The following is a 25,318-nucleotide window of genomic DNA, read 5'->3' as shown; positions in this document are numbered from 1 at the left end:
CTCTGTCTCTATGACCGTAAATGTAATTTAACTGTTTGCAGAATGGGACTACAAAGCCTATGGTTATGCCTCAAGCAATGAAAAGCCATGTGTCATTTAATGCATAGTTAATGTATGTGGGGGTGTGGAGAGAAGACAGGTTAGAAAGGGGTCAGAACTGAGCTGTGATGGGGAACACCAAACTCTCAATTCTAGGGGGCCCTTGATTAGTAGTGTTCAGAATTAAATGAAATAAAATAAAATATATAACCTTGGAAAAAGTTCCTGGAGCAAGATCTCCAATACTTCCTGGCCCACTCAATGCTTCAGTGGGGTGTTAGGCTGTCCACTAAGCCAGTGAGCTTTGAGTGCACAGTGCTCATTATTGGAGGGATGTAAGCCAGGTGAACTTAGGCAACTTACTTAACCTCTCTAAGCCTGTTTCCTTACCTGAGAAATGTTGTGGGAAGTACACTGTACTTGCACATAGCTGATACACAGTAGACACTCAGCAAATGTCAGCTCTCTTAGGCTGGAGAGGCCGAGGATGATGCAGCTGGCCCTAATAAAGGATGCTCCAACACAGACAAGGACTGCCCTCTCTTCTGCTGCCACACTGAGCCCTTTACCACGCTGGTACCCAAGGCCTTGGGCTGGCAGCATCCTTGCTTCCTACCATGCGGAAGAACTTTCTAATACATATGCTAACTATAGGACACTGGCTTCCTGAGCACAATCTTTGTGTATCTGGAAGTTACACCTCATGCTGTCATGTGACTATTGTGAACAAGATTATGCTAAATGGAGACAACAAAATCGAAGTCTTCTAATTTTAGTTTCAAATGCCAGAATCATTAACTTAAATAGAAGACTGACCTATGTATTCTGTACATAATGAATTCAGGTCAGAATAACATTTAAATTAATGTTCAAAGAAAACCACGTAAAATTAGTAATACACGATGTGATTACTGATGTTTTCCTTGGAAAATTTTTATGGTATTAACACGGCCTAGCCAGGCACAGTAGCTCACACCTATAATCCCAGCGCTTTGGGAGGCTGAGGTGGGCAGATCACTTGAGGTCAGGAGTTTGAGACCAGCCCCATCTCTACTAAAAAAAAAAATACAAAAAAATTAGCCAGGCGTGGTGGTGGGTGCCTGTAATTCCAGCTACTCAGGAGGTTGAGGCAGGAGAATCGCTTGAACCCAGGAGGCAGAGATTGCAATGAGCTGAGACTGCATGACTGCACTCCAGCCTGGGCAACAGAGCAACACTCAGTTTTAAAACAAACAAACAAAAACAAAACAAAACATGGCCTAGTATCACTATAAATCCAAAAGTACAAGACACACATTTTACATAAGGTCCCATTTTCTGTTTTTACACAATGACCAGCTTACCATATGGTCTATGGAATATCTTTACGAAGTATTAGATATTCTGCACTAAGATTATAAAATCAAGTAACTTGAATACATGCTTATTTTGCATCCCATTTCCAAAACACAGCAACAACGAATAAATTAAGTAACATAATATCAGTTAGCAAAAGGAGAAGTAAGCCTAACTTACCTGGGAATTAAGTCACAATTCACTTTCTTCTTGCCACCCTACAAACCAACCACTTACATACAGATTTCTACCAAGCAAATATAACTAATTAGCCCCATGTCAGGGCTCAGTTTTTCCACTTTATGCCTGAGTCTGTGTCTCAGGCATAAAGCTAAGCATTTGACATACATCATCTATTTAGGTCCTCAAAATAATCCCAAGACAGATATTATTAGTGTCCTAATTTTACAGACAAGAAATGGAAATTGAGGAAGGTTAGGTTAACTTGTCAGGATGCAAGCACAGGCAGTATGGTTCCTGAGCTCTGGCTCTCAGGCACTGCTGCTTTCTATACTATCTTTTGAGTCTAGTCATGTCATGATTTACCTTTATTTGCATTAAGTGGAGATGTTAGGCTTCCAGGATAGGAACTGTTAATATTTAATAATGTACATAATTAATGTAAAGTGACCAAAATGGTAGTTTTCCCTAGATGTTAAGTGATAATGAAAGACTATCATCTCATACGTGTTGTATGTTAAGTGAGCCCTTACAAATTTTAGCTAATTAAATAATGTGATTAAAACTCACCACATTTCACCAAGTTGCCTACACATCAATGAAACTGCTAATTCACCTACCTCAATCAATTTGTTGGCATGTTCACGGAAAACTTGGGCATACTCCTTAACTTCTTTCTCATTTCCATTCTTTGCAGCTTCAATCAATACCAAAAGTGGAACATTGGTTTCCAAGAAAGAATCTGAAACGTGGTCCATGACAGCTTTGCGGAGCTAATAATTAAATTGTAAAAATTTGATTTTATTTCTACCAAAAAGGTATTAAATAGATTGCTTTTTATTCTGTTGTACACTTTAATAAAGTTTATGGTAGACTGGCTGCACTTACATGAGGACCCCTCATGTAAGCCATACAGTTACGTAATCTGCAACACAGGAAACATATGATCGTGGAGACAATGGTTTACATTACTGTAGTTACAGCATTTCAGCAACAGAATCTCAGTTTTTAAGACAATATATCCTTTTTTCTTGGGAATTACAAAACTAAGGCTTACAACTTAAATAATACAAAAGCTGAACAGAAAGCAGCTCTGGGTTGAACTGGCACATAGCCTTGGAATATATGTAATTAGCCTAATTGGCTAAATAAAAAGAGAAGAGAGAAAAAGGAGCTATCTGGTTTATCTGAAAGATTCACAAACTACGAACCTTAAAACTTAAGGTTCTCTTTATAACCATTTCTGATACTGCTTCACCAAAAGGAAACTGAATAAAGATATATTCTATCTTTAATTTTGTTTTATATCAGACATAAGCAATAAAATATCTATCTATTATCTCTTAAAAATTGTCTGTATTACAACTTAAGTCTTAATACATTATTTTATAAAATCAACCCTAACCTCTTTAAAGACTAAAACTCAATTTGACTCCAAAATGTTAATGGGGTCATTTATCATTAAAAGGCTCGATTTATCTATTCTCTATTTACTAACTCAGAAAATTCAGCACCTCAAATATCTCTATACCTACCATATTTGGAACTGAAAACACTTCACCAGGATCTAAGGGAACTGCAAGTGTGTAATGAGCATAGGGCAAGTCAAATAAATAACTGAAATTTCTGTCTCTATTGTACATAGCCAATACAACAAGATCCTTCAGGATTATTTTCACAGGTCGCCAAGTCGTTTTAAATTTATTTTCCTACCTGTACATGCCTTTCACACTAGAGCTAACTTATTCAGTCCAACACAGTGAGACTGTATTACTCCATGTCTTCATGAAATCTGATTAGCCATTAAGAAGCATATTAGCAACAAAACAAAGATAGGCCCTTTCTTGTGAAAATCCATCCTTTCTCTCAATAAAAAAATATAAGGCCAGTGCTTATTAGGATTTTAATCAAAACTACAAAATTGAGAACTTAGAAAAACAATCAGCACTTTCATCCAGATTACCTGTCTACGCAAGTCCCTGGTCTTCTTGGTCATTTTATCTATTGCAGAATTGAGTGCATCACTTCTTTCTTTACGTCCAGCCTGGATAAAAGGAAAAGAGATGAGCATTTTATTCATTTACACAGAAACCTAATGACAGCCTATAGCCATTTGTGCTCATGTCAACATTGAAAAAACAGTACAACTTCTTAAACCCAAAGTCGGAAAATACTGGGGAGCAGAGGGGTGATATGTGGCTTTATTCATAAAAACCCAACCTTTTTATTTTTTATTCTTGGGCTCCACATTATCTGATGATTGGAATTAAGGGAGTTTTGCCAAAATAAGAGAAGCCAAGAGACAAAGAGCTTTGCTTAAAGTTTGGCTTTTAAAAATTAAATTTATATTTTTACTCAAGGTTCAGCATACACCAATTTTATTAATGAAGCAGCTCTCCTTGAACTGCAGCAAGAACAGGGTACACCTGATTTTGATGAACTCTTGAGATTTGAAGAATGTCAAGATGTGAAAAATGAGACCTGGCACTGAAACAATGTGAAACAACACATTTAAAAACTAAGATGTACCTGATAGGTCAGAGCTAATAATGTTTATTATGCAGCTCAAATCATAATGCTTTGTGGGATTACTTTGGTTATTTTTAAAAAATCCTAGGCTAAGCTTTAATGCAGTTATATTGCACAGAAAAGAACCTACTAGTCACTCTTGAAGTAGTATGTAAAACAGCATTTCTTCAGAGGTCAAGGTGTTGAGTCGAGATTTGCCAGGGTAACATTCTAAGCAGAATCAAATGGAATAAAATAGACAGCAGTTGAAAGAAAAGGGACAAAAGTCTTTTTTTAAATCCCAGGTGGAGATTGTTGTGTCCCTGGAAATACCTACATCATGTAGGTTAAACTATAAAGTATATATAAAGTATATTAAAGCTTGTTTTCACAAAACAAACATGGTTCTTTCTGAAAAACATGTCAGTAAATCACAGGAGAGATACAAATGAACAAAGGAATTGAGCCCACTGTTCCCCCTCTGGATGCCCTCAAGACATTTTGATATGGGTATGCTCTTAGTACATAAGCCAGTAGAGCAGATGAATGGTTAGGAATGGGGAGATCTGTTTACTAAGTGCCTTTAATGGACATTTGTTATTCACTTTATGTCTTATCCCTTACCTGTCAATTGGGGAAAATGCCACCTATCTCTCTGTAGACTGTTAGAAATATTGACGGATATAGGTTATTTAGCAAAGGGCAGAAAGGAGACAACAGGGAACAGTAAGAGTTTAAATATAAGTAAAACTGATATGGTCATTATCAAATCTGGTTATGGTCTCATTCCTTAACCCGTTCCCCCCAGCACTCTTGTACTGCCAATAAAATTAAGTATGCCATTAATATTGATGGGGAGGAGCGGTCTCAACAAAAACTCATTCAAATAGGAAGATTTCTACCTGCAGGAATAAACTGATTTATTCAGGGCCATGAATGTCAATCAACCAACTGAATGGACCCCCTTCTCAGCCAGGGCATTCCAAAGTAAACTTGAAAAACTAGTTTAGGCCATCATGGGAAGGAGGGAGTCGGATGTGCCTCATTATACTCTCCTTCCTTTGGAATTCAGGCACAACTGACCAGCACTAACATTAAAACAGAAATCTAAGACTGAGAAAGCAGATTATTTGTAGCAATAAGGTACCAAATTCCAACCGGACTCTAGTATAACATCACATGGCAGATAGCAGGTCCTGAAAGAAATCCAACTGTTAACCCCAAAATGTATTTCTCTGAAATATTAATATTTTGAAATGGCCCTGCAAATTGGTCACTTTTGGGGAAAATCTACATTCTGCAGAGAATTTCCTTCCCTTCTAGGTTTTTTCCTGATTTAGGAGAAATTTAACTAAGAGTCTGGCACCTTTTAGGATCTGATAAAAGGCATCTGATTTGCCATCTAATATCTGAAGTCCACTACCTGGAGGCTTCATCTACATAACAAGAACCTTGGCTTCCCACCCCCATCTATCTTAACTACAAACATTTCTTTCTGCTGACTTCAGCTCTTCAGGGAGAGCTTAATCCTTTCAACCAACTGCCATCAGGAAATCTTTGAATCCACCTATGACCTGGAAGCCCCCCTCCAATCCTTTCAAACTGTCCAGGCTTTCAGGACCAAACCAATGTACACCTTACATGTATTGACTGCTGTCTACCTATAAAAAGTCAAGGTATGACCCAACCACCTTGGGAATACGTTCTTGAGACTGTGCCTTGGGCCTTGGCCACTCATATTGGGCCCTAGAATATTTATTTCTTCAAACATTCTACAGAGTTTGACTCTTTCTTGTTGACATTAGTCAGCTTGAGACGTGCAATTATTTACTCACAATCTTAAAGCTCAAAATACCAGAATCTAAGATAAAGGTAGCTAAAACTGAATCACAATCAAACTGACTTCACAATTAATGCTTTAATCAGGAAAGTCTCAGCATATTCCTTAAGATACTCAAGCACTCACTTCAAGAAAATTTCTCTAAATAAACCCTGTAAAGTTTGCCATTGTTCCCAGCCACATTTTTCTGGTGTTTCTAATAGATCATTTGTTCTGTAAAACACTTAGAATCTGAAAGCCAAAGGTTGAGCATGTAGACTTCATGAAAGCCCAATCCCCTACAACCTAAAAAGCCCAGGAATTTTCTCAATTTGAGTAAAAAGATTTACTGTTCAAGTTATGTAAAACCAAATCCTTGAACTTGACTTTTGAAAGAATTACAGTCACACAGCAAAATTCACTTTAAGATGCAATGCAACCCACACCATGAATCTGTTAATTCTGTCTTTGTCAAACTACCCAAAAAATCAATTTGTCTTTCTTGTTATTGCAGGAAATAGAGGTTTATGCCTCATTAATCAGAAGGGGGGCAGTTTAGGAGCAGTTATTTACTAAGCCCTTTAAGTTATACTAGACAGACTATTTTAAAATCACAGCATAATTTTAGAAAAATACAGTCCAAATAGCAAGTTTAGGGTACCAATCATTTAAAATGTAATAGAGATGAGTACACACAGACACACTCACAACCTTAACACTGAGCTTGAGGAAAATATAAAGCTTGCTCATCTTAAAACAAGATTCTGCCAGGCGCGGTGGCTCACGCCTGTAATCCTAGCACTTTGGGAGGCTGAGGTGGGTGGATCGCCTGAAGTCAGGATTTTTGAGACCTTTGGCCTCAAAGCTCAAACCTTTGGTTTCAGCCTGACCAATATGCTGAAATCTCGTCTCTACTAAAATTACAAAATTAAAAAATCAGCCAGGCGTGGTGGCGTGTGCCTGTAATCCCAGCTACTTGGGAGACTGAGACAGGAGAATCCCTTGAACCCAGGAGGCCGAGGTTGCAGTGAGCCGAGATTGCACCACTGCACTCCAGCCTGGGTGACAGAGCGAGACTCCATCTCAAAAAACAAACAAACAAACAAAAACAAGATTCTTCTTTTGAGATTAAAGTTATGATTTTTTTATTTCTAGCATTAACTGGACAAAAATTAAGTTACTCAAACATAGCCTTAGGAAAAGCAACCCTGTAGCATATAACTATTTCTGGAAGTAGTGAGGAAACTTTTTACTCCAACCCTTGTTAGTCTGGAAGGGATGAAATATGTTCCTGGCATTGCTGGTGGCATCTCAAGGCACATTTTAGTCCCTAAATGAAAAGGCAAAAGTTTGCAGGTGAACCTACAAAAAAGCTATTCAAACTGACTGCAAGAAACAAGTATCATTCCACCGTATTTCTTAGAGAAAAAGGGCTCTAAATTGAAAGATCCACATAATTTCTTCCGCCAAACAAAGGCTTTCTTTTCTTCTTATTCTACACATTCTCCCTAGGGAACCTGGTCATTCCTACTGCTTTAATGAACCTATGGTCACTCTGCCATCTTCCATGCTGACCTACCCACATACATTTTTGTTCTTCAGACATGCTGTGCTCTCTCTCACCTACCTAAAATACTCTTCTCCCCTCCTTCCAACTCCTACCCATCGTTCAGATGAGATACTACTTCCTTGTGGAAGCTTCCACTGGCCAACCTCAGCCCTAAGTTCAAGTTCAGTGTCCCCACAGAATGCTCCCACACCACCTCATGTTTCCTCTCAAAGACCTTCTCAAATCATACCTTAGGATAATTACCTGTTGACTTGTCTGTCTCCCATTGGACATGAATGAAATGAGAAATCAATAACCAATTAGTGACATGTTTAAAAAACATAGGACTTCATGTGTAATCTATGTGGCAAGTCATCAGTCTCTGCTTCCTTGTCACTAGTTAAAATATAAGACTTCAAATAAACCTCTGCTTTCTATCCTCATTTCAATCTAGAGTAAGCCTGAGGTGGGTAGAGGAGGGTAAAATACAGTGTTTTAACCCTTAACATTTAAGGACTGTTTAAAAAGGTAACAAACAGTGAGGTCTGATTAGTTTAACAGAATGATCTCATTAGTTAGATAAAATACCTCCTCAGCCATTAGAAAATTAAACAACAACAACAACAACAAACAATGAATTATGGCATTTTACAAGACCAAATAAGAATGAGCATCTGAAGCTTCTTCTACCCCAGACAATAAAGAATGGAAAGAATTGTGCAGGATCTTCACCTCCACACAAAAGAGAACTGGGGCTGTCATCCATACAGTACAGGCCTTCAATAAAGCAAGAGATGAAGATCTTGAGAAAGGAAGTGATAACCAAGCTGTTGCTCACAACCAAGAAGGTTTCTGAGAGGAAAGAGAACTTTAAAGAGAATATCAAGAAAAATGTTTGAAAACTAAGGGAAACTAGCATCTTTTAGGGAGTCGATACATGTCTTCATGAGTAGGGCTAAAAGGCCTGCTGTGGGCTGGGAAACAGTGTCGTACAACATACATTTAATAAATAACAGGAGAAGCAATCTGACCTTGGTTGTTCTACCCGGCCCATAAATGGCTGGTGGGCTCTGCCTAAGCTGAACCTGTAACAAGAGTTGCTGGGAGTGCTTTATGCAAAGCTCAACAGTAGATCAATCTTAGAATACAATGATTATATAGTCCGGCATTCCTAAATTCTTTTCAAAGAGTGCCTCTGCTTAAATTACAAAGAGCAGAACAGACACTGCAGACATACACAGACGAACACAACAAGTATCAAGACGAGCTCTCGAGGAGGACAGTCTTACCTCACTGCTTCCCCTTCAGCCTCAGGAAGCTCCTTTCAGCAATGTGCAATACAAGGAGGAATCAACATCTCAACTGCAGATGGAATGCTGACATGCTGCTATAAAACCTTACAGGTAAGAAATGATCTTGTTCTCTTTGGGCCAAATTTTTATGAATTTTCTTTGCATTAACAATATCACATATTCAACTTTTTTTTTTTCCTTGCCATATCACTTGTCACTGCCCCTCCAGCCCAGAACCTATTAAGAGGGTTCTCAGATGATGGTTTCCAAGCTTCATCAACCAAAAGTGCTAGCATCTAGCCAACAAACATGCAAACTAACCCCTTAAATTTAGAGAACTGGGTCAGAGAGCCCACTAATATTGAACGATTCTTCAAGTAAGTATGAATGGGTATCTCACCTTGTAATTTTATCCTGTGCAAAGAGCTTTGTATAGCCCCTTGGGCCATCTATGCAGGTAAGAGGAAATACATCAACATCAAAAGCTACTCAGAAATGTAGAGAGGAGAAAGGAAGGACAACCCCCAACTTGGCTATGTATTTCAGAATAAATGATAAAGCATGCTACACAGAGAGGAGAGGGGAAACATGAACACAATGAAGCCACTAGCAGAAGAAGAGTTTTAAAAAGGGGGGGTTGCCATAAAAATTTCAGTCTATGCTTTAAACCAACACTTCAAGATGGGCTGGGCATGGTGGCTCATGCCTGTAATCCCAACGATTTCTGGAAGGCTGAGGTGGGAGGAGAGCTTCAGCCCAGGAGTTCAAGACCAGCCTAGGCAACACGATGAAACCCTGTCTCCACAAAAAATTAGCCAGGCATGGTGGTACGCACCTGTAGTACCAGCTATCTGGGAGGCTAAAGAGGGAGATCAATGGAGTCTGGGAGGTCAAGGCTGCAGTAAGCCACAATTATGCCAGTGCACTCCAATCTGGGCAACACAGTGAGACCTTGTCTCAAAAACAAACGGACAAACACAAAAACTTCAAGACAACTTCTGTTATTTTTGTTTTGATGTCTATAATAGCAGAAATAAAACATCTTCATAGTATAAATGTTCATCTGTCCAAACTCCTATGGAAGATCTTCCATAACCTAATGCCCAACTTAGGTGCATTGCTCCAAGATTTCTGGCTGAATTATCTAGCCCTGGGCACAAAATACAAGGGAAGCAGGTCGTCACATGATTCTGACCCTGAAACTTCCCCAACAGCAACAACTGCTGAAGTGCACATGTATCCAAAACTAGAAGGGTGTGTCCCAAAATGTGTAAGGTGCATCCAAAGAAACACCACTTACTATTGTTAGTGTAACCAGAATCCCTTTCTACTGCTTTCTCAGTTGTGTTTACTAACAAGATAACAAAAGGACTTTAAACATCAAAATCAGCTGGCATGGTGGCTGACACCTGTAATCCCGGAAACTTTGGGAGGCCAAGGTGAGAGGATCTCTTGAAGCCAGGAGTTCGAGACCAGCCTAGGCAACACAGTAAGACCCCATCTCTCCAAAAAAAAAAATTATTTTAATTAGCTGGGTATGGTGGCATGTGCCTATAGTCCTAGCTACTCTGGAGGATCACTTGAACCAGGAGCTCAAGGTTACAGTGAGCTATGATCATGCCTCTGCACTCCAGCCTGGGTGAAAGAGCAAAGACGCTGTCTGAAAACACACACACACACACACACACACACACAAAATAAAATAAAATCAACAGAAGGCAGGGATGGAGACAAGGATCCAGGCAGAAATGGAGATTCTGGTAGTCTAATGTAGACATTCTACTATTGAAAGATTCCCTTCTCCTTCAAAAAAAGACAGGCTAGTAAAACCCACTTACCCTAATACAAGTCTGGCTACAGCATAGGCCTAAGTATGTGGCTGCCAGTTAACACCTTAAAAGGTTCTTAGCAGAGGACATAAGACCCACAAAATCTAGGACCTCCACCCCAAAAATGGCTTTTTTTTTTTTTTTTTTTTTTAAGACAGAGTCTCACTCTGTCACCCAGGCTGCAGTGCAGTGGCTCCATCTTAGCTCACTGCAACCTCTGCCACGCTGGTTCAAGCAATTCTTTTGCCTCAACTTCCTGAGTAGCTAGGATTACAGGCTCGTGCCCAGCTAATTTTTGTATGTTCAGTAGAGACAGGGTTTCACCATCTTGGCCAGGCTGGTCTGGACTCCTGACCTCGTGATCCACCCACTTCGGCCTCTCAAAGTGCTGGGATTACAGGCATGAGCCACTGTGCCTGGCCAGCTATCTTTTTTTTTTTTTTAAGCAGGGATTGAGACTGCCAGCAACAAGGTTTATTTTAACATGCTTCTCCAAAACACCTCTGGGCAACACTTTGGTGCCAGGGCATACACAATTTTTGGAGCTGGGTATGATGAAAGAAACATTTGCCTTTTTAGCATAAAGCAAATATAAAGTTCCCTCTCTACCCACCCTCCCACAGAAGAATAGGAAATTTCATGAATATATCTGTACATTTGCTTCTCCTAGTAGGGGAATAACTCTACCTAATCAGCAATACATATGAAAAGCAAACTCTCATGTGGAGGAATGCAGACAACTACAGTCACCTAAGCCCTGCCACTTGACTCACTTGATTTGCTCAAAACCATTTACAAAGAGGAGATGGGTTAGATTTTACTTCTCCTTTGCCTTATCATGAACATCTAAAGCACTGAAAATTGAAACAGATCATATGGACAGTACCTTCCAGAAGTAGTATTGCCAGTTTAAGTCAAAGGCCTATGTTTGTGGAAGAAAGCTGCTCTACAGCGAAACCAAGAAAAAGTTTCAAAAGAATAGGTATGTAGCCCTTTAGCTAAAGAAAGATAAAGACCAAAAAATGATACGAAATTCCATCAATGGGAACTCTGTACTCCACCAATTTTAAGGCAAACTCCATTTCTTCTTTGGTTCCACAGCCTGAACCTCTTGAACCCAAAGAGTGGGCAGGTGAGAAAGATGGCTGGTGACCTGGAAGGGGCTGTGCATTCTGGGCACCATGATACTGCAAGCATTACTGCCCACTTCCTTAGAGGCCTTCAAAAAATAATTACTCTTGATTGCATTGATGCTTCTCTGGGCAATTTTCCTTGCCCACAAATCTGTTATAATAGTACTGAGATAATATAATTTAAGCAGTCTCCATTTATTAGTATATAAGAGGTAGGCCAAGCAGACTAAAAACCAAGAGTTTAAGGGCAAGGAGATGCTTTTCCTTCTGCATGTTAACACACAACTCATTCCTAATCGTGGTGGCTCTAATCCAATTGACTAAAATGCTTTTCTCCCCAAGGAACTAAAGTGGTTACATGAGAGAAGAGTTTAATCCAGCTTCTCCTGCATGACAAAGGGTTTTTTTCATCAGAAGATAGCTGACTTCAATAAGGGCATTTACAATATCCCAAGGGCTTATTTTCATTTAAGAAATTTAAAAGAGACCACTCCTATGAGACTACTGTCCTTAGAACTTCTGGGGGCAAGTTCCTGTAGAACAGTAGCTCTGAAACCTAGGGTGAGAGACCCTGTAGGAATTGGACTCAACCTTATCCACAGAAAAATGAACAAGCAAAAAAATTTCACAAGACAGTTTATGGAACCAGGTTAAGAAGTTCTAGCCTATTGAGAGAGACTATAAAAAGGATTAAGGTCAGAGGGGAGCAGCATTCCCAGGGTCTAAACCAGGACTTGTTTCCTTCCCTTCTTTAACCAGCAAGAAGGAACAGAGAAGACGTACTAGTGCAGGCTCATTGCTAAGGACTCAAGAGTCTGTTCACTGGCAACTTTGGCTTGGGAATTTCCATTCAGCCTACAAAATTTGTCTAAGAACCACACTGCCGATCTCATCTTCTTTGCTTCCCCTGTCCCTTCACAGGTGTCAGACCTGCCCTGTGGTATGAAGACTCGCAGAGCATTCCTGCTGCCTTCTGTCTCCCTTTGTACTTCATAGGCATTTTTTCCTCTTGTACTTCTAATCCTATCTTGGGATCACTTCTAGGAGAACTCAAACCACACACCTGCACTGCTGCAGTTTTCACAGCACCTTTACACAGGGCTGTAAGGAAGGGACCTTGGAGTCTCACAGCTCTCACTCTAGCACAACACTAAAACAGAAAAATTTTACCCAAGACAATTACTTCTTAGATCTGCCCAGTGAGATGAATCCCTCAGAACCAAAAAGGCCAACGATTTTCTTGTTTCACAGACACCGTCAGTAGTTTTAAAGACTTCTGTCCTTAGGTCTGAGATAAGATCCACAAAGGATAAGTGCCAATGATATGGGAGAAATAGGTATGTTGGGTCAAACCAGTAAGGCAAGATGTAGAAAAGATTTTACCTTTGTCAGGTCTGAAAATATAACACTGATTCATCTAGAAACATCTTTTGTGTTTACACAACACTAAACATGGAGCTATACATCCACAACTGAGGTCTGGGAGAAACTAGAGTTAGGGCAAGCAAAATCAAGCCAAAACAAAAATCCCAGGCCAAAGCAAGAGTGACCTTTTGTATTCACAAGACAGGTTCCAACAGCAGCAGGAGGCTCAGTTAAGTCAGCCACTGGGAACTAGTGTGCAAATGCTCTCTTATTTCAGTGTCACAACCACCAACCTCAGTACCAGCAGAGGCTTTTAGTTTCGGAATAGGTGAGATTCTGAGGTAAAATACAAGGGACCATGTCAGAATCTAGCTACACAGTATCACTTGTCCTAAATCATCTCTGCTTCGCTGTTAATGCTTAGGGCATGTGCATTAAAATGACTGTATCAACCTGCCTTGTCCTCCCAGGAGGACATTTAAAGATAACTCAGCATTATTTTTCAATCAGTATGGCGACAAAACATTGTTCTAAAATAGGAAAGAGAAAGAGAAATCTTTTTAGAGTTCACCTGAAATTCTCAAAGAAAAAAATAACCACATGCTTTGTTTTGCAAGCTTCCCCTCCCCCTTTATTCTTGGTTTATAATGTTAAGCTCTTGGTGACAAAGAAGCCAAGCCCACTTAGCTAGTTTATCAACACATCTAAAGCAAATCATAGTCATACTTTGATTTTAACCAAGCATGACAACAAGGCCACTGAACAGCTTTCCAAACTACCAGTGCAGCGACACTACCTTGCATAGACTGATGTTAAATCAGCACTTCATAAATTGTGCAGGCTTCGCCCATTTAGATGATCTCTCTATGCAGAATCGGCAGTCTAACACTGGCTCTCACAAGCATTAAAAATCATCACTCTGCTAACCCAACTCACTGTTCAGATGGGTCTTCTTGAATGCAGCCTTTATTACAACCTCACTGCTGCTTCCTACACTGAAGGAATACCATGTTTTTAAGTCAGGAGTTCTTCTTTCTCGCTTTATTGTAATCAGGGGGTCCTGCAACGACCCTGATGCTGTTACAAAGCACGGTGCTTTATAACAGTAAAGCTTCTGGAAAACCCAAACAAAAGACACGTCATCCGGTGACGTCAGCCTATATACAGTTCTGTGTGGTCGCAGCACATAAGCAATTCCATTCTTGTGCCGTTTCTCGGAAAAGCTTTTCAGTAAATGCACTCATGCTGCTCCAGGAGCTCTTCTCTGCAACAAGCCACCCATCTGCCATCAACAAGTTAAGACCAAGAGAACTAACGGCTGCGGAAAGGAGACTGAAGCTTTGATTAACCAGCTGAGCAGTTAGAGGTGGAGAAATTTAATAACTTATATTTAAAACTGATTTAGGGATCAGAGCAATCACAGAAAATGAAACCAATGCTTTCCAGAGGAATATCCTAAGGAAAAAACAACTCATCCTGGTGGATTCAATTTTACTTGGAAAGCCTGGGACACAGAAAACAGGAAACTGGTCAAAGGCTCCTACATGTTAGAGCCTTTTACAGACTCACTGCGTTGAGTCTAACAACCGCGACTGAATGCAGCCTCCAATGTGCTCAGAAGAATGGGTAAGTCTGTGCATTTATATGTCTTGTACATTCAACAAGGAATCACGCTTTTAAATAGGCTACCGAATTCACATTTTATGAGGGAAATCACTGTCATATTTTGGATTTTGAGGTTTAGGTAAAAGCATATATCGCTGATGACAGAGACATGTTTTATCTTCTTTTTAAATGGTTTAAGTTTTGGTCCAGTCATACCAATAAGGTTAATTTTTCTGCAGTAAATGAAAAATAAGTTACATGCAGTGAAATCTTTCGCTATAATGTTGGTGGTTGTTGTTTTTAATAGCCCATACGTTCTGCTGAAAAATATTCTATCTTCTTGTTTTCCTTAAATTATATTCTGCAGGCTTACATTTCAAGTGGCCATTAGGGGCCCCTATGCTGGCAGCAATATATGCAATGAGTATGGTTTTAAAAATGCTGCCTGCCCTGGGTATGGCGTGTCCACCCAAATGCCGCTGCGAGAAGCTGCTCTTCTACTGCGACTCTCAGGGCTTCCACTCAGTGCCAAACGCTACAGACAAGGGCTCTCTGGGCCTGTCCCTGAGGCACAATCACATCACAGAGCTCGAAAGAGATCAATTTGCCAGCTTCAGTCAACTTACTTGGCTCCACTTAGATCACAATCAAATTTCAACAGTAAAAGAAGATGCTTTTCAAGGACTATATAAACTTAAGGAATTAATCTTAAGTTCCAACAAAATATTTTACTTGCCAAACACAACTTTTACCCAACTGATTAACCTGCAAAATTTGGACCTGTCTTTTAATCAGCTGTCATCTCTGCACCCAGAGCTCTTCTATGGCCTTCGGAAGCTGCAGACCTTGCATTTACGTTCCAACTCCCTGCGGACTATCCCAGTACGCCTGTTCTGGGACTGTCGTAGTCTGGAGTTTCTGGATTTGAGCACAAACCGTTTGCGAAGTTTGGCTCGCAATGGATTTGCAGGATTAATCAAACTGAGAGAGCTTCACCTAGAGCACAACCAGCTGACGAAGATTAATTTTGCTCATTTCCTACGGCTAAGCAGTCTGCACACGCTCTTCTTACAATGGAACAAAATCAGCAACTTGACATGTGGGATGGAGTGGACCTGGGGCACTTTAGAAAAGCTAGACCTGACTGGAAATGAAATCAAAGCCATCGACTTGACAGTGTTTGAAACGATGCCTAATCTTAAAATACTCCTCATGGATAACAACAAGTTAAACAGCCTTGATTCCAAGATCTTAAACTCCCTGAGATCCCTCACAACCGTGGGCCTCTCTGGCAATCTATGGGAATGCAGCGCCCGAATATGTGCTCTGGCCTCCTGGCTGGGCAGTTTCCAAGGTCGGTGGGAGCACTCCATCCTATGCCACAGTCCTGACCACACCCAAGGAGAGGATATTCTAGATGCAGTCCATGGATTTCAGCTCTGCTGGAATTTGTCAACCACTGTCACTGTCATGGCTACAACTTATAGAGATCCAACCACTGAATATACAAAAAGAATAAGCTCATCAAGTTACCATGTGGGAGACAAAGAAATCCCAACTACTGCAGGCATAGCAGTTACTACTGAGGAACACTTTCCTGAACCAGACAATGCCATCTTCACTCAGCGGGTAATTACAGGAACAATGGCTTTATTGTTTTCTTTCTTTTTTATTATTTTTATAGTGTTCATCTCCAGGAAGTGCTGCCCTCCCACTTTAAGAAGAATTAGGCAGTGCTCAATGGTTCAGAACCACAGGCAGCTCCGATCCCAAACACGACTCCATATGTCAAACATGTCAGACCAAGGACCGTATAATGAATATGAACCCACCCATGAAGGACCCTTCATCATCATTAATGGTTATGGACAGTGCAAGTGTCAGCAGCTGCCATACAAAGAATGTGAAGTATAATATCTACCTGTCATCAAAAATCACATCAGATAAGTAACCTATTTTACATAGTAGAGGCTAAATACATATCTAATTTTTACCAATGGTGACATTAAGCCTAATTTTCCAAACTAAGTGGAGACTTAGTTTTTGAAGTGTTGAAGTATTTTTAATTTTTTAAATGAAACCATATTTTAAGTGTTAAATGAATCAATGCTCACATTAATTTGCACTCCTGTTGGAAAGTCTAAAATGCTTACTTCAAAATAAGAAATGTATGTAATTATATACAATCGTGTGTAAACCTTTACACTAAGGTCTCCATATGCTATTTTTTTCTACTGAAAACAATTTAGAAAGAAGCTATTGGGCAGAAACAGATATGGATCAATACCTGTTTGATCAATGCTCTCCATCCCATGTACCACAACTATCTTGCTGCTTAAAAGGAGACTTAGTAAAGTTCTCTTGTATGATAATTTGGTATTTACTCAAATCTTCAATCTCTTGCCAGTGTGGGAAATAGAATTTTATGTATGCTGAAGACTGGTAAATATTAAACATTCTTCTTCCAGAGTTTTTGCCTGGGTTAGTAGATATTATCAAAGGCCATATCATGAAATCAGAACCCTTTAATGTAATTCTAGTAAGCGGAGTGACTCGTTAATATATTTACACAATGAATCCAAGTGACTATGAAAAGGTCTCATTACAATGAAATCAATACTAAATAATTACACCGACTTCTTACACATTTCTCGTTTGACTTATAATGGACATGATTTTTGTGGCATTTAGGCAATTGTTTTAAACTAGTATTAAATTGCCATTATACTAATTAATGTACTAAATCCTATGTTTACATTAATATGTGAAAAAAGACTTAGAAAATATTTGAGATAAACAAGACAAACTGAGTCAATTTAACAATCCTGACATGCTCCCTCCAATTTAAAAGCAACACACACACACACACACATAGACACACATACACTCTCTCTCTCTCTCTCAACTATCATGATCAAAGATGCCTTGACAAAGGGGTTTAAACCTCTTTCTTCTGCTTTTTCCTGATCTTCAAACCTCAAAGAGTCAAGTTAAAAATAATTGGCTAGCAACAGGCATGACACTGATTCTTACTGTATTACAAAGGAACCATGAAAAAAAGCACTTTCTAACTATTATATAATGAATTTTGATCTTTCAATAAAGATACGCATTCACACTGTAAGTGTAGTTCAGTGTAGGTGAAGAAAACAGCATCACTGAGATGAATCTTATGGTAGAACAACTCGACATGCCTATGCAGCCACACAGTGGTAACTTGAAGGCAGCACGGAGGTGAGGGATTAAAAGGAAAGGCAGATTTTGAAATCCGACTCACAGGTTAGCTGGAGTTACAAGGCAGCCAAGAATGATTATACACAATCTGCACCAAACAGGGAAAGGACCTGCTGCTGAAAAGGGAAGAGGGGTAGATTCTCCAATGTAAATATAAACATTCCATAATTAACAAATGATAAGGATGCCACATTTTCATGCAGAAAAGAACCACAGGCATTCAGTTTCTTCTATTATGATTTCTACAGAAAACCTATTACATATTTGGAATTTAGATGCAAGCTACCCATTCACACAGAATTTTTCCATAAACATCGTTCCATATATTCAAAAAACTGTAAAATTACAGCACTAACTTGATTTTAGAAAATGAGCATTTTTTACAACTGCCATTTACTGTATGTAGAAAAAAGACATAAAACCTTAGAGAAAGCCACTATCATTTGCAAAGTTATCTTTTCCCCAAAATCAACATTAACATGATATCCTTCATTCAGGGCATATTTTCTTCCCAGGATCAAACTGAAAACATGCTAAGGCTATAGTTTAACCCATAAGATGTAATCATGATTTTTCTTCTTTAATACTAAAAGATGGGTACCTTAGTACCCTTCACCTAACATCTCTCAGTAAAAAGCAGACAAGATCACAAATTACAGTAAAAATGTGCTCTCTTTTTTAAGGTGGGCAGATTAGTTTGTCAAAGTCTCAGCCCAGTTCAATTCAGTTGATCTTGAGTGGTGAGTATTTCGTCTCTTGTTAAAGCAGACCCTGGGCTTGTCTGGGCAGAGACAGAAGCTGATTTAACAGCATACAGCACAGCGCCCTACTTCCCCACAGACAGGCTGAATTAGAAGCCCCTATTACAAATTAGAGCACCATGAGCTTATTTACCAACCCATTTATCAGGGCGACCATAGTCACAAATGTCAGTCAGGTGACAGACAGCTTGGTCACAACACAACTGTGTCCTGAGCACACAAGATTCCATCGGCCCTGAAGGACAGTAGAAGAGTATTTTTCATCATTTCAAACCACAACCAAAATTAAGATTCAGACTGCAGGATGGGTAAGAAATCCCCTTCTTTGGCTGGGAATCTCCACCTTAATCCTTAAAGGACCATAACTGGCAAAATCCTTAGTGTACGGACAAAAGCAAATTGGAAAAGTAAGCCATTTACTAATTCAGAGGAACAGCATAGCCAAGGCTAGAGAGTCATACTTTCCAGATGAAAAAAATCAAAATTTTTTGCCTTCCATATTTTTTGGGTAATGCCCTTTAAGAAAAGTGAATGACAGTAGTACCAAAAAGGTATTTTCCTTTCTCATTTAAAGCAAAAACTTCCTTTTTTAATTGCCTGTAGAAGGCAAGATTTCCTTTCATTTTTGTCATTTGTGTTTCAGAATCAGCACAGGTTTGAAGATTAGACTGTTAGTCATCTGTGCTTTCTTTACCAACTGGCTAGAACGGAACAGCATCACAGCAACGCTGCAGATCTTGGTTACAGTGTCAGGGCTTTTGTTTTTTGGTGGGGTTTTATCCTCTCCACCACCACCACCCACTCCATTTTTTTCTATTTTTAAGATTAGAGGAAAATGACCATTAAGAACCAGAAAAATAATTAATCTCTCTGGAAAAGGGAAAGCTAAGGAAGACTATGATACCATACCCATCTAGAAACCAAGAACTAGTTTGAAATCGTTTATATTCATTTCTGTAGCATGACAGGGATTTCAATCACCTTTCTGAAAAGAGTGGGCTGATGAACTTGCAAATCCACACACAACTCTGAGAATACTCACTGCCAGCATCAAAAAGCAAAGATACTAATTTTTTAAGCCAAAAATCTGTACTAACACATGTAATTTCTTAATGTGCCTAAGTTAATTTCTGTACCAATTCAATAAATGGAATTGACTGAACTTCCCAACGCCACTAATTATTAAAATCCATCTGCTTATTCTAATGCTAGTCACCAAGAGCTAGACTCCATCTTTCCAATAAAAATGAGCCCTATGTAGCACTAGGCTTGAATTCTAAAATTCAAAACAGGCATTTCATTTTCTTAAGGCACACTTCCTACACACAGCTATCAGGGGAAAAAGCTATAAATGTCCTGTTCTTTTTCTGAAGTGCGGATATCAATATAAAATTTGTTAAAGAATATTTTTAACAGCTGACTTACATGATCATTTTCCTAATACAGCAATACAGCGACAGACCTATCTGAAAAGTCTGTTTGGGGACATACTTTTCATATCTTATTGATTAAAGCCCTTGAGCCAGAAAAAAGAAAAAAAAAAGTGAGACAATAAGGCCATCTATAGATAATTAAATATTTCTCTATCTAACCTGGGGCAAACTCAGAGTACTTGAATAAGGCCAAAAACAAATAGAAAATGACTGCTTAAGTTTTCATTCTGCTATTGCAAACATTTGGAAACTTCTGCAACTCTTTCAACTAACATTTTTGTCCTTAGTGGTTTTTTTTTTTTTTTTTAAGTCTGATATATGGAATGTTTGGTGAACCTTCCTATCAACACTGAGACTGGAAACTCAAAGTACAGTCCAAATACATTGTGTTCAATCACCTTCAAGAGCCATTTTTCATTTTGGGTGGGAGGTGGGCAGATGGGTTGAGGGTGGGAAGAAAATACTATTATGCAGGGTGTTTTGGGAGTGGGGAGGGTAACATAAAAAGCAGTGTACAGGAAAGTTTTGTTATTAAAATTGTGTATACTGTAAAAAGTGAACGCCTTTTTTTTACCTTTCCTTGATAACCTATCCATTTTGACATGTGAAACTTGAAAAGTCATTTGTGACAGACATAGAAATCTTAAATGAACAGTTGTTTTGTTCCATGTTCCTCTACAATGTCAAATGTGTCCACTGAAAAAAGGGGCAGGTAATCATCACCTGTCTTCATTCACAGAGAGGCAAAACTAAGATAAGAAGAAAGTAAAGGTAAAGTGGTGGGAAGGGAGAGTGCCTAAAAAGCTGTCATGCAGTAAGAAGCTGCTCTGTCAAGAGCCTGAGCAAGTGGACAAGCAACTGTACCAGGCTCACAGGGCGTGGAGTTGGCTGCCCCTCTGAATCCTCCATTACAGTGAACTGACACCAGAGAGCTTCGGAAAGGTACCCAATTGCCTGTACCTAGCCAACAACGACTTGACCTCTACCTTGGGGGCTGGTTGACGTCCATCCCAGCAGCACCTTGCACGCCACTCCTATGAGGGAGGTCCACAGGTGCTGACACACTAGGACCACGAGGATCCCTACATGAACTCCTCCACCCTGGATGCCGACTCAGTGAGTATGGATGGGAAAAGGAAGGGAAGATTTTAAACTACAGTTGACGGTTGAACAACGCTGGGGTTAGGGGTGCCAACCCCGCTGCTCCACACAGCCGAAAATCTGCATATAAGTTTTGACTCCCCCAAAACTTTTACTAATAGCTACTGCTGACTAGAAGCATTACTGATAACATAAACGGTCGGTCCATATTAAATAACACATATTTAATACCGTCAGTCAAAATAATACATATTTTGTATGTTATATGTATGATATATGGTATTCTTACAATAAATAAGCTAGAGAAAAGAAAATATTATTAAGATACTCATGGTGGGGCATGGTGGCTCATGCCTGTAATCCCAGTACTTTGGGAGGCTGAAGTGGGTGGATGACCTGAGGTCAGGAATTCGAGACCAGTCTGGCCAACAAGGCGAAACCTCATCTCTACTAAAAATACAAAATTTAGCCAGGCAACCTGGTATGCGCCTGTAATCCCAGCTACTCGGGAGGCTGAGGCAGGAGGATTGCTTGAACCCAGAGGCGGAGGTTGCAATGAGCTGAGACCATGCCACTGCACTCCAGTCTGGGTGACAGAGTGAGACTTCATTGTAAAAGAAAGGAAGGAAGGAAGGAAAGGCCTTCATCCTTGTTGTCATCTTCATGTTGAGTAGGCCGAAAAGGAAGAGAAAGAAAAGGAGTGGGTCTTACTGCCTCAGGGGTATCACAGGCGGGAGGAAATCCACATATAAGTAGACCTTAACGATTCATACTCAAGTTGCTCAAGGGTCAACTATAACGTCCTTGGCTTGCTACAGATCAATATCCTCAGGACAGCATTCTACACCTGGGCAGCGCTGGGGCATAAACTGCCCTAGCTTCCAGGAGCTGACTGCCAGGAGTCTGCCATGTTTGCCCAGATGCACTTATTGTTTCTCCAGCACCACATCAGCATAGTGGACCACGTGGAGAAATAGGCAAAGCCACCCTTTTCCCAATGTCAGGGAAGCTGGGGTCAGAGAGACTAAGAGAACTCTCACACCAGGAATTTCAGCAGTAACCAGGGCAGAAGCAGGAAACAGAGAACACAATTCTATTGTCAAACTCATCCTATAAGCACTAGAGGGCATAGGTGATGGTGGTTTTAAATTGCACAAAGGAACACAATCCTACACTTGATAGAGTTAAAAGCAGAGCTTATTAACATAATTCTCCTACATTTTAATTTTGAAAATCCCATTAAAAGCTACATCTGATTTCTTTATCAGTTTTTTAATTAATTTTGTCTGTATGCCACAGCATTCTCAGGTTCCCACTCAAATATACAATAGATTCTTCCTGATCTGTTTAAAAATTTGGAGTAGTCATATCTCCCTGAGAGAGACAAAATGTACTACAAATTGTCTTTTACAAAGAGGGAAGGGGGAAAAGGTGAAAGTCATAGCTACTGCAAAAACATTTCTCCTTAGCATGAATTTGACCTTTATCCTCAAGGTTTTGGGAACACTCTTAAGGGATACATCTTAAACCTCCCCTTCTACTATCTGAAGAGGACAGTAAAGAGCAAGAAATCTCCAAAGTCAAGTACAATCAAGCATCCTATCCTGCAAGGCCCACAAATGAAAATACTACCCTCTATATATGGAGGCTCAAGAGCAAAGACTTGCCCAATGCCTCCAAGTCAGGAACTCCTGCTAGAAATCCAGCATGAAGAAGCATCTGTGAACAGCAACCCTGATGGGCAGACGCCAACAGTTCATGCCTCACTTAGGAAACAGATTTGAAAACTGCAGCCCTTGGCTGGGCGTAGCGGCTCACGCCTGTAATCTCAGCACTTTGGGAGGCCGAGGTGGGTGGATCATGAGGTCAGGAGATCGAGACCATCCTGGCTAACATGGTGAAATCCTGTCTCTACTAAAAATACAAAAAATTAGCTGGGCGTGGTGGCGGGCGCCTATAGTCCCAGCTACTTGGGAGGCTGAGGCAGGAGAATGGTGTGAACCCGGGAGGCAGAGCTTGCAGTGAGCTGAGATTGTGCCACCGCACTCCAGCCTGGGCAACAGAGCAAGACTCCGTCTCAAAAAAAAAAAAAAGAAAGAAAGAAAGAAAGAAAGAAAAAAGAAAATTGCAGCCCTAGAGACAATTGTCAAAGCCTTTTTATAGCTTCCATCAAGATTTTACCAAAAACCACACAGAATAGGCGTAAAAACGTCATAAACATTAAGTTTACTGAATACTGACAATAGTATTTAGAGCATAAGACTTCCATCTTTAGGCCCTGGTATTTGTACCAAAAATAAATAAATAAATAAATAAATAAATAAATAAATAGTTACAACAAAATGTACAGGTTGCTTTTCCTGGAAAAATCACTGGACCAAAACTCTACAGCCATTTTTTAATTAATTAATTATTTCCAGATCAGGTTATAAGACTGGCTAATTTTTGCATTTCTGGTAGAGACAGAGTTTTACCACGTGTTGCCCAGGCTGGTCTTGAATTCCTGGGCTCAGGTGACCCACTCGCCTCAGCCCACAGAGAGTTGGGATTATAGGCATTCGCCACCACGTCCACCCTCTGCAGCCATTTATAATTAGCCCACCAATTTCATCATCACGAGGGCCAAAAAAGTTTCTCTTGTGATGAACAAAAACATTTCCCATTGCCTAGCTGTCAAATACATGGAGGGCAACTGCTCAGTACCCAAAACCTCTAAAAACAATGTTATTTATCATTTACATATAACCTACTTTATATAGAGAGTCAAGGAAACTTAGAATAAAACTAGGTACAGAATAGTGAAATAAAGATATAAAAAGATCAAAAGCAGGACTCTTAACCCCAAAGGTCCAGGATATGTTTCAGGATGCAAGAACATCTTAAAATTGTAATACAATATTGTATGTGAGTCCAGATATTTTATCAGATCTAATGGGTTTTGATAAATTACAAAAAGGGGTTAGAAAGCCCTAGTAGAGCAATGAAATTGCTCTATATACTATTTCTAGTATACACTATACACCAATTTGGCCCGGATCTGCCTGGTGGCCAAAGCAAAGAATAAAACCAACAGCTTTCATCGGATTAAGTAGCACAATGGTTTCTCTGGAGAAAGAGACACTTAAGTGAAAAAACCTGTGAATTATTTATAAAATGCAGCCAGCTGTAGGAACAATAAGGAATAATGCTGGACTGTCCCTCTAAGGAGGTTCTAGAAAACAGGCAGAGTTGCTCTTCATGAGGACCCTTGATAAAGGCTAAGGGTAAGGAGCCTACACAAGCATGCTATAAACTCTATGATGACCTAACCTTTGTCATGACCCAAGGGTGGGTGGAGCCTAGAAGTTCTGCAAGAATGAACCAAGCACTTTCAACAGCTGGTGTTTCCTCTTTATCACATACCTGGGACCAGACTACAGGGCTCCAACACACAAGGGACACCCAGTAAACACCTACTACATTACATTACACATCTACACGAGGAGTACAATTTAAAACTAAAAACGTTTTCTGGCCGGGAGCAGCGGCTCATGCCTGTAATCCCAGCACTGGGAGGCAGAGGCGGGTGGATCACGAGGTCAGGAGTTCAAGACCAGCCTGGCCCACATGGTGAAAGCCTGTCTCTACTAAAAACACAAAAATTAGCCAGGTGTGGTGGCGAGCACCTGTAACCCCAGTTACTTGGGAGGCTGAGGCAGAGAACTGCTTGAACCCGGGAGGCAGAGGCTGCAGTGAGCCAAGATCACGCCACTGCACTCTAGCCTGGGCAACAGAGCAAGACTCCGTCTTCAAAAAAAAAAAAAACAAACCACGTCTTCTACTACATCAGGAATGAAAAGAAGAATATTTTATACAACATCTCTGGTTGTGCATGAAACCACCTTTGCAAAACTGCAAGTGAGAGAAATCTACCATAACTGATTCCATTTTGTTTCTAACCTCACAAGCTGTCTTTGTTCATTCCTGTGCACAGGCTAAGCTAACTATGGGAGGAATTTAGTTTACAGCTTAACTTTAAAGCAAAGATGATCACAGTCCCCTCCCAAAAACTACCCCCTCTTCCCATTCGTGGTCTGCAACTGCCTTTGTAAAACTAGTGAAAGGTGGTAAGGTTAAAATTATTCTGATAAGATTT

At 39.9% G+C, this 25,318-nt stretch overlaps 2 protein-coding genes across 11 annotated transcripts in view; one reads left to right on the top strand and one right to left on the bottom strand.

The window, feature by feature from the left end:
• Positions 1 to 25,318, bottom strand: part of CTNNA1 (catenin alpha 1) — a 177,061-nt gene that overhangs the window by 45,525 nt on the left and 106,218 nt on the right. For 4 of the 10 annotated variants that reach the window (XM_045394926.2, XM_005557915.4, XM_045394927.3 and 1 more), the window contains 2 exons: positions 3,518 to 3,598; positions 2,175 to 2,327 (listed from right to left, as the gene is read on the bottom strand). In XM_045394926.2, coding sequence (XP_045250861.1) covers positions 2,175 to 2,327; positions 3,518 to 3,598 — 234 coding nt within the window. Of the gene's footprint in view, positions 1 to 2,174; positions 2,328 to 3,517; positions 3,599 to 4,213; positions 4,294 to 8,719; positions 8,827 to 13,845; positions 14,186 to 25,318 lie in introns of those variants that run through there. The other 6 variants (XM_045394929.3, XM_045394928.2, XM_045394931.3 and 3 more) reach the window with 6 other exon arrangements.
• Positions 14,266 to 20,637, top strand: LRRTM2 (leucine rich repeat transmembrane neuronal 2). The gene is made up of 2 exons (XM_005557914.5): positions 14,266 to 14,675; positions 15,022 to 20,637. Exons 1-2 carry the CDS (start codon positions 14,672 to 14,674, stop codon positions 16,566 to 16,568), a joined length of 1,551 nt encoding a protein of 516 aa, XP_005557971.1. The 5' UTR covers positions 14,266 to 14,671; the 3' UTR covers positions 16,569 to 20,637.

This window comes from Macaca fascicularis, chromosome 6, assembly GCF_037993035.2.
Source record: "Macaca fascicularis isolate 582-1 chromosome 6, T2T-MFA8v1.1".
Taxonomy (NCBI): Eukaryota; Metazoa; Chordata; class Mammalia; order Primates; family Cercopithecidae; genus Macaca; species Macaca fascicularis.
This window is presented reverse-complemented; position numbering and strand designations above follow the sequence as displayed.